General features: G+C 44.6%; 1 protein-coding gene across 1 annotated transcript; it reads right to left on the bottom strand.

Annotated features, from left to right (window-relative positions):
• Window positions 1–2,104: 2,104 nt before the first annotated feature.
• LOC136653555 (vomeronasal type-2 receptor 26-like) lies at window positions 2,105–6,142 on the bottom strand. The gene is made up of 4 exons (XM_066630447.1): window positions 5,342–6,142; window positions 4,860–5,087; window positions 3,624–3,750; window positions 2,105–3,006 (listed from the first exon to the last, which is right to left on the bottom strand). The coding sequence occupies exons 1-4, from the start codon at window positions 6,140–6,142 to the stop codon at window positions 2,105–2,107; spliced, it is 2,058 nt and encodes a 685-aa protein (XP_066486544.1).
• Window positions 6,143–10,099: the final 3,957 nt, after the last annotated feature.

Below are 10,099 nucleotides of genomic sequence, written 5' to 3'. Positions count from 1 at the left end.
AAATGATTTTGTCATAGTCAAGTGTATGTGCCAAGGATTTACGGGCTCTGGGTGTCAAATCACCTCTGCTCTCCTGGCAGACACACAGCAACAAGGATATGTTTAGACCACAGATGCGATACAAGAACATCTGCAAGAGGGATCTGAAGGCCTTAGGAGTGGACCTCAATAGGTGGGAAACCCTGGCCTCTGAGCAGCCCGCTTGGAGGCAGGCTGTGCAGCATGGCCTTTCCCAGTTTGAAGAGACACTTGGCCAACAGACTGAGGCAAAGAGGCAAAGAAGAAAGGCCCATAGCCAGGGAGACAAACCAGGGACAGATTGCACTTGCTCCCAGTGTGGAAGGGATTGTCACTACTGAATCAGCCTTTTCAGGCACACTAGACACAGTGCCAGAACCACCATTCACAGCATGAAACCCAAGTCTTTCGAGACTGAAGGTTACCAACTAACTAACACACATTATACATTCAATGAAAATTAATAAAAATGTTGTCAGGCATAAAATTTGATTTATAAGAACTTATAGACTTGCTTATCAGTTATTTTTTTGGCAGGCTCTGAGACGTTTCTGGAGTTCAGCAAGGAAAATAAATGACAGTGACTCAGATAAATGCTGGGAAGAGTTACTTAGCTGGTGCTCTGTAGAGGGCAGCCTTTGAAGACACAATGTAGATTTCAAGGGGAGCAGAATGTGGCTGCTTGGATGCTCATGGGATGGAAGACAGCCAAAAAGCAAATCTCTATTTGCCACATTACGCATTTATTCCCAAGCCAAAGTTCTACCCAGGCATGTTCTAGAACTATGTTACCTTAAGGATGGTCTTTGCCAGCACAATTCTATGTGGGTTTTACAGTTAATGCTAGAAACCCTGTTCTCTGGGTTTCCTTTGACACCAATCTGCAGGGAAGGAACCAGGGACGGAGTGGCTTCTGCGTGGCATGAACCTTCGGAATGCTGTCCCAGTTTCCCCAGATCCCCACTTCTGCTTCTTTTAAACATGTGGCTGGAATAGATGTTTTTGGTCAAGATGTTTAGGTACTGTAAGCCTTTTAGCTGTAATTCTCTCTAGTTGAGGATGCCTTTCTCTGTGTTTGTAGGTATCTGGACAGCATTTCATCTTGAAAATCAGCATATAGGGCTTAAGGACATAAGAAGGCCCAGGTCCCATTTACTCCAGTTTCCTGTATCTTACAGTGGCCCACCGGGGAGCACACAAGACCACAAGATACTTGCATCTTGCTTCCTCTCACCTGCATCAAGCATTCTCTTTACCCTCACACACACAAACCTCAATGACTTGAAGACAGGGATAAGCAGGGAGGTGGCCATGTTTGCTGTTGACACTGAAGGCCAGAAGGGATTGTGAAGAGCTCTAGAAGGATCTGTCCAAATTTATTATAAACTAGACTTATACTAATGCTAATATTAATAGTTCCTCTAGTTTTTTCTCCTTATGAGCTGGTCCTTGTTATTCAGTTCAGGTCTCAGCAAAATAATGTAGCATTTGGGGGAAAGGATACAACCCAATAAGCCAGCACTGGAGGCTAAGATGGAGAAGATCTCCACAGCCACCATGTATTTCCCCTTGGTGCTCAGGTAGGTGGGGACAAAAGTCAACCAAACACTGGAAAACACCAGCATGCTTTTGCATGCTACAGCAGTTTGAAAAAGCAACATTTGTTTTAAATTCCCTGTTCCTTGCTATTCCTTTTTCCTTGTGAATCATGTGTCATCGAGTGAAAGCCATAAGTGTGACATGGAAGCTCTACATGGCAGGAAGGCCATATATCAATGTATTAAACAAGCAGTTCTGCTTTTAATGAGGAAAAAAATGGAAGCACTCTGGTTTGGAGAACATCTGGTTTGAATTGTGTGGTCCTATCTTTTGCCAGTGGGTTGACTTGTGCTTAAGGAACAAATTTGTACTCTGGAATGGTGTGTCTGGTTGTCCAGGTTATCCTGGTTATCCAATGGTGTGTCTGGTTATCCAGGTAATTTTGGTGCCTAGGACTATTTTGTTACTAGACTAGATTGGTGAGCAAATGGTGACCCTATCTAGAAAAGGCGCACCTGGCTCAGTAACATATCAACATCAGCATTTCCTATATTTTTCTTCTCGTGAGCTGCTCCTTATTGTTCAGTTCGGGCTTCAGCACAATAATGTAGCATTTAGGGAAAAAGATACAACCCAATAAGCCAGCACTGGAGGCTAAGATGGAGAAGATCTCCACAGCCACCATGTATTTCCCCTTGGTGCTCAGGTAGGTGGGGACAAAAGTCAACCAAACACTGCAAAAGACCAGCATGCTGAAGGTGATGAACTTGGCTTCGTTAAAGGAATCCGGCAACTTCCTGGCCAGGAAAGCCACAGTGAAGCTGATGATAGAGAGGAGTCCCAGGTAGCCCAAGACAAGATAAAACATTGTTATAGACCCTTCATTACATTCTGCTGTGATCTCGGTAATCACTGACTGCATGTCTAAATCTGGGAATGGGGGAGAGGTTGCGAGCCACACCCCACAAATGCCTGTTTGGATCAGGGAGCAGGAAAGGACAATGGAGTTGGCCATTCTCTTCCCCACCCACTTCCTCATGCTGGACCCTGGTTTGGTGGCCATGAAAGCTACAACCACAGTGATGGTTTTGGCCAACACACAAGAAACGGCCACCGAGAAGATGATGCCAAAAGCAGATTGTCGGAGGACGCAGGTCACCTTCCAAGGTTGTCCAAGAAAGAGTAAAGAACAGAGGAAACAGAGTAGGAGTGAGAGGAGGAGAACGTAGGTGATGTCTCGGTTGTTGGCTTTGACGATGGGGGTGTCTTTGTGTTTCATGAAAGTTCCAAGTACCACAGTTGTAACCAGGGAAAAAGAAATGGCAAGAGAGGCTAAACTCATCCCTAAAGGTTCTTCAGGTGATAGAAAGCTGATCACTTTGGGGATGCATCCATCTCTGTCCTTGTTCGGATATTGATCTTCTGGGCATCTAAAACAGTCAGACATGTCTGGGGGGAAAAAAAATGTGTGGTCGTCACAGAGTTCATTCATATGCAAATTGGAACCAATTCTCACAACTTCTTCTGGACTGGAAGTCACTCCTCTTAGTGATCCTTCCTTTGCTAGTTCTGCATTTCAAGCTGGCTTTATATGAAGATGCATTTTCACATTTCTTATTATGCTGATACTTTTACAGCCCTATCCTCACTTTCACCAGCCTGTATACAGGGAAGGCTGCCTGCTTCAACTCCTCCACCCCGCATGTTCCCACATGGGCCTCCTCAGATTTACTTCTGCTCTTTTGCTGGTGTAGATCCACTGTGCTGCACGCGGTGTGTCAGGCCTGGGACAGGGTTTCTGGAACAGGTGGTCAGCACTGCTGTTGAGATCTGCCCCGTCCCATTGCTGCTCCATCCATGACCTGGCCCAATCCCCCCCCCGACTAAACACTTCTGCCAACAGACCACAGTCAATGGCCAGTCTGCCGGACACAATCCTGCTGCCAAGAAACCACAGTCAATGGCCAGTCTCCAGAGGGCCACGGTCAGCATGTGGCCATCTAACTTTGCCCCAGTGGCAGCTTGCAGAGCAGTGAAGCAGCTGCCACACCATGTATGGAACCCACCTTTTTGTACTGAAATTTTCCCATCAGGACATGGATCACAATCAAAGCAGCAAAATTTCTCCCCTTCTTTCTTCTTCTTCTGGTACCCAGGGTCACAGGAGTTAGAACATGCCGAAAGGGGCAGCACCTTTCCATTAAAACAAAAATGAAGGTATTTAGCATAAGGAGGAATTACTGAAGAGCTCTATGGCCAGGACTATCCTTTTGCTTCAATTGGGAAGGGAGATGAAAAGACCCCCTCCAACTATTCCCCAAATGGTCCTAAATTTTGTTCCTTTGTGGCTAACACAAAAGAGCCACTGAAGAATCAAAACAGCAGAAGGAAATTGAATTTTCCCCACAGTTTCAGGGCAGCAGGGGAAGACTTCCCACTCACCTTCCCTACTCACTCATCCTGCTCCCCTTCAGAGAGGCCTGAGAAACTGGCATAAAAACAGGGTCCATCATTGCAGCCCACAAAATGGACTGGGGCTGAGTTTTCACTTCAGCCCTAGGAAAGACGGATTAAGGCTGCAGTCCTAACCACACTTTCCTGAGAGTAAGCCCCATTGAACAAAAGAGGACTTACTTCTGAGTAGACCTGGTTAGGATTGTGCCCCCCCAAAAAAACTATTCCCCAACCTACATGAGAAGAATTGGCCTGGAAGAATATGGGACACACTGCATGTAAAAACCTCTGCAGTAATTTCCTGAGAACTGCAGGGGTTCGTTCTGCAGTGCGTTTCATGGCTCAGGAGAGACTGGGGACTGGAGAAAAGGCATTGACTACTCAGCTGAGGACAATGGTTGGTCTGCAGCCTAAGACAGTAAATGCAAAATGTATAAAGTTCTGCTTGATGGGTGGGTTGTTCTTCCTATCTCATTAAACTAGAACTTGGATGATCCAATGTACTTGACTAGCAGTGAACTCAGGATAGAGAAAAAGAAATTTGTTCACACCACAGCTAATTAGTGTATTCATTACCAAGAGAAGTGGTGATGGACACAAACTTAGATGCCTCCTTACTAGCCATTATAGCAAGAGGGAATCTCCAAATTTGGGGACAGTATATTTCTGAATACCAGACGCTAAAAAACAATTGCAAGTGTGGACTATTCTATTCTAGAATTTCTGGAGATATCTTGTTGATTGCTGTGGGAACAAGGTTGATGGTTATCTGATTTTTTTATATTATTTGCAGCAAACCACATGTCCAGGTGAGGGAGTGGCCACCCAGTAGATCTTTGAAAGCACACCTGGTTGAAACGTCTGTGCCAAATGATTAGATCCTCCTTGATGATCAATTCTTTTCCTTCAAGAGCATCGGGGTCCACTCTCCCGACTTTCACTTTACGGAAGGAATTGTTTGGGAAGACGGCGATATTCACGACATCAAATCCGGCGACCATCTCCTTGTTCTCATTAAAGGAGATGGTCTCTCCTGCTGAGTTGTTAAAGGAAATACTGTGAAGAAATGAGTGGAGCTATTAGAGAAGAAGAAAAGGGAGAAAAATAAGAACTCTCTGTGCTCTGCTTTTATATATTTCCATCTAACACAGATTTATGTTTATGAGGCTCCAACTTGATGAGAAAATATGAACCCTCCCCCACCTCTTTGTCAATGAATAAGGTGTGCCTGTTATTTAACTATTTATTCATGGAACATAATGCTCCACGTGGTTTCAGGTTGTACAAATGTGTCCATGCAAACCAACTAATACTGTTGTAAGCACATTACCTGCCAAGGTTGGAGATCTTGGAGGTCACATCTTTTACCCCGTATCCTTGCTCTGTGTGTGAATCTAGATGAGTATATTGCATGTAAAGCATGTGCCACTGCGTAAACAGCATTATAGATCCCATAGCTGTGGCCAGTCATACGCATTTCAAAGACAACCCCAGGAAGGCTCTCCAGATTCTCCTCCATAGTACATATTTCATCAACGTTTGCGGATGCACTGGGATCTGGAAATGAGCAGCTAAAGGCTTGCTCCCAGAAGTCTTTGAAAAAGCCATTTCCTTGGGTTCCGGAAAGCCTTATATTCCGAAGATAGGACTGGAACCCTCCCAGCTCATTGGAATGAAGTGCAAAGGACAAGGTGCCTTCAAATACTTCAAAATCCCAACCCTTTAGAGCTGTGCTTACTGCAAAATCAATCTGGGCTGTTGTAATCCACACTTTCCCAACAGACAGGTTTTCTTTATAGTCAGGATCTGCTAGAAACATTAACATAATCAGCCACTGAAGAACTGTCGTTTCACCATAGATAATAAATGTTTTTGTTTTCTGATCCATGAGAGGTTGATCAATAATTTCGGTCAAGCCCTTAAGGTCATCCAAGGAAGGTACGTGGGATTGATTTGGGACTCTTTGTGAGAAGGCTGAACAGATTTGGTTCTGGGAAAATAATTGTTCAATAGCTTGCAAGAAATGGTCTCCACTGTCATCATCCACAACAAACAGCCCAACCCATGTCCAGTCAAAATGCTGTAGTAATCGGATGAGCCCTTTATACTGGCGATCTTCACTTGGGACCATGCGGTAAAAGGAAGGGGACTGGGTCGCTCCCCTCTCTTCCGGGGCAAAGGAGCCATATGTGACCTAAAACATACAGATATTTTACAGATTTGCTAAGAGGAGTGTTTGTGGTCACAGGTACCTGAAAGTCATATCAGCCTATGAAGTTTGACCTACAATGACCTGCTTTGATTAAAGTGAATGGTTTGAAGTTCAACAGGCATGTGGATGTTGGGAACCCAAAGACAATATATATCTGGACTTTCAGAAGGTGTTTGACAAGGTCCCTCACCAAAGGCTACTAAAAAATCTCCGCAGTCAGGGAATTAGAGGACAGGTCCTCTCATGGATTGAGAACTGGTTGAAGACCAGGAAACAGAGACTGGGTGTCAATGAGCAATTTTCACAAGCGAAAAGCGGTGTGCCCCAAGGATCTGTCCTGGGACCGGTGCTTTTCAACATCTTCAAAAATGACCTGGATTCAGGGGTGAGCAGTGAGGTGGCAAAGTTTGCAGACGACACCAAACTTTTCCGAGTGCTGAGGACCAGAAGTGATTGAGAGGAGCTCCAGAAGGATCTCTCCAGACTGGCAGAATGGGCAGCAAAATGGCAGATGTGCTTCAATGTCAGTAAGTGTAAGGTCATGAACATTGGGGCAAAAAATCAAAACTTTAGATACAGGCTGATGGGTTCTGAGCTGTCTGTGACAGATCAGGAGAGAGATCTTGGGGTGGTAGTGGACAGGTCGATGAAAGTGAACATTGGGTAGACAGGTCGCCCAATGTGCGGCGGCAGTGAAGAAGGCCAAGTCTATGCTTGGGATCATTAGAAAAGGTATTCAGAACAAAACGGCTAATATTATAATGCTGTTGTACAAATCGATGGTAAGGCCACACCTGGAGTATTGTGTCCAGTTCTGGTCACCGCATCTCACAAAAGATATAGCGGAAATGGAAAAGGTGCAAAAGAGAGCGACTAAGATGGTAACTGTGCTGGGGCACCTTCCTTATGAGGAAAGGCTACGGCGTTTGGGCCTCTTCAGCCTAGAAAAGTGGCGCCTGAGGGGGGACATGATTGAGATATACAAAATTATGCAGGGGATGGACAGAGTGGATAGAGAGATGCTCTTTACACTCTCACATAACATCAGAACCAGGGGACATCCACTAAAATTGAGTGTTGGGAGAGTTAGAACAGACAAACGGAAATATTTCTTTACTCAGCGTGTGGTCGGTCTATGGAACTCCTTGCCACAGGATGTGGTGATGGAATCTGACCTGGATGCCTTTAAAAGAAGATTGGACCTGTTTCTGGAGGCAAAATACATTACGGGTTACAAGCCATGATGTGTATGTGCAACCTCTTGATTTTAGAAATGGGCTATGTCAGATGCAAGGGAGGTCACCACGATGCAGGTCTCTTGTTATCTGGTGTGCTTGCAGGGGCACTTGGTGGGCCGCTGTGTGATACAGGAAGCTGGACTAGATGGGCCTTTGGCCTGATCCAGCGGGGCTGTTCTTATGTTGAAGGTGAAATACTTCTCTGTCTGGGATAGGAAGACAAGCTGACCTTTCCCTCCTTATACTGTCCTAATTCATTCATGAAAGCAGCCCTTATACTGAAAAATCTAAATAATTATAATAATAATTTTAATGGGAATAATTCTTTCTCATTTCAAAGTGATTCCAATAGCAGCATATAGACAAAATTTGTGACTTAGTAGAATATAATAAATGGCATTTAATAACAACATTATACAGCATCAATAAAATGTCAATGTCAATGATGAAAAGGTTTCAGCAGTTCTAGCATGAGACTATGAGGTTTAACATCTCAGGTTTTGTTTGACCTAGGTTTGATTTGAGCTGTGAGATGTGTGAAAACTCTATCATTGTACGATTTGTACCTGTGGAATCTTGTAAAGACTTAAGAGGTCCATCATGTAGAAGGAAAGATCAGCGCCAAGCCCCCCAATGACGGCCGCAAGGTTTTTGGGGCTGCCACATCTATAGTTGGAGATGAATCTTTGTGATCTGAAGATCAAGTCCAGTATGGATTGATAAGTCAACTTCATATCATTGAAGCTGTCCTCGACGTGGAAACCAAGCGTGGCGTTTGGCAAGATCTTGGGATGAGCGTTGATTTCCTGAACAGCAAATGCCAAGGCCAGGACATGCTGGTAGAACTTTGTCACAACCCTGTGAAGAGAAATAGGCAGCTATGGCCATTATTTTTATAATGTGCTGGGTCACTCCGGTTTGAATCATGCAAGCTCATTTTGAATTGGTGCCATGGAAAAATAATGTCTGTTCACCATTTTTTAACTGAAAAAAAAAGAATCAGAATAAGTCAGGAGCTGCAGTGGCTTACCCGGTGGTAAAGGGAAGAATTTCGCCTTACCTCTGGCTGAGCCACTTTGGTGCACTATCTCACTCTGCATACAGAGTAAGCCTCCTGGCTTGCCTGTTCCAGCACAAGGTAGGATTGCACTGTCCGTTTCCTGTTTTACAAATTCTTATGTTTCAAAACTGACTTGACAGAGAAAGGGAGGACTAAAAATAACTCCTTACACCGGAAGATCAAAGAACACATCCCGGGATGGGTTTTCTTCAAAGGAAAATTCATAAGTCAAATAAATATAGTGAGAAGCAATGGCACCAATGAAGAGGTCGCCTGGTTGATACCATTCGTGGTGCACAGGAAGAGGATCGTTCACAGGGCATTGGACACAATTTACTTGGTAGTCCTTCAGAGGTAGCAGAAAGAGCAACAGCTGCAGCCTCGCCAACATGACGCAAAGCTCTCAGAACTAGATTCTCCTCTGTAGACTCGTGACTGGCATCAGCCTGATTTATAAACAAACTAGATGGCATTCAATTGTGCCAGTTTACTTTCTAAAGAGAACCAGCAACTCGACTTTGGCACCAACAATATTCTAGAAATGTATCTTGAATGGCAAGCAAGGTACACTGATTTGAAGAAATACACAACAAAAGGGGGACTTTCAGAGTCGGATAAGTCTCGCCTGCATCTAGCCCCTCAGTCAAGCTCCAAATGACACAAAGAGGGTTTATAAGCACTTTAGACTTGTTTATGGTGCACTTTTCTTGTATGTTCTGTTAAGTTTCTGAACCTCGGCAAAGAAAGTCAATAACACTCATTGAGATAATGATAGGGGGAGATGTAGTTTTGTCTCTGAGCAAAAGTATTGGTGGAAACATGTTTCTTTCTCCTCACCTGAGATCATTGATCAAATGACATGTTAGGGCAGATTCAGGGTGAGCAAACCAAAACAGGTGACCTAAGTCCCAGGGTGAAGTTCGACAGAATGAAGACATTTTTCCATTACGACTGGAAATGACACCCTATGGGATGACCTCGTGAGTTAGCCCAGTGGCTCCCAAACTTTTTCCCATCCTGATCCACCTTGTCCTCTGCAGTGGTTGCAACCCCATGTTGAATGTTCTGCCATAAGGCCTTTGGGACTACCCAGAGGCCACTTCTAGGTCATGCCAGGACTGTGACCCACTCCATTGTCCTCCACATGCTGCAGAATGCCTCAAAGAAGTGATTGGAAGCTACATCTTGTTCGCAGAATTGATTTCTGGTTTACTTCTGGGTTGCTTCTGCGACTTCCAGTCACTTCAACTGTAGCAATCCAGCTTTGAAAGAAACTACCTTTTTTTTTTGTTTTCTTGACACAGCATGGACCCAATAATCTGTTAGTATGATTCAGCTCTCATAAACATGTATCAGAGTTAATACTAGAAACAGGGGCGGGGACTCGAGTCAGGTGACTCGATTCCAATTCGTGAAAGGTCAGCGTTTTTTGCTGACTCATGGAGACTCGATTCATGCGCCTGGAAGACTCAGCAAAACACTCAAGTTAGGGGTTCCGACTTGTGAGTCACCATCTGTTTGAGTGACTGCAGACGAAACCTGAGACAGGGAGGTGCCTCCCCTGGTCCCCCGGAATAT

Source organism: Tiliqua scincoides, chromosome 5, assembly GCF_035046505.1.
Source record: "Tiliqua scincoides isolate rTilSci1 chromosome 5, rTilSci1.hap2, whole genome shotgun sequence".
In the NCBI taxonomy this organism is placed as follows: domain Eukaryota; kingdom Metazoa; phylum Chordata; class Lepidosauria; order Squamata; family Scincidae; genus Tiliqua; species Tiliqua scincoides.
This window is presented reverse-complemented; position numbering and strand designations above follow the sequence as displayed.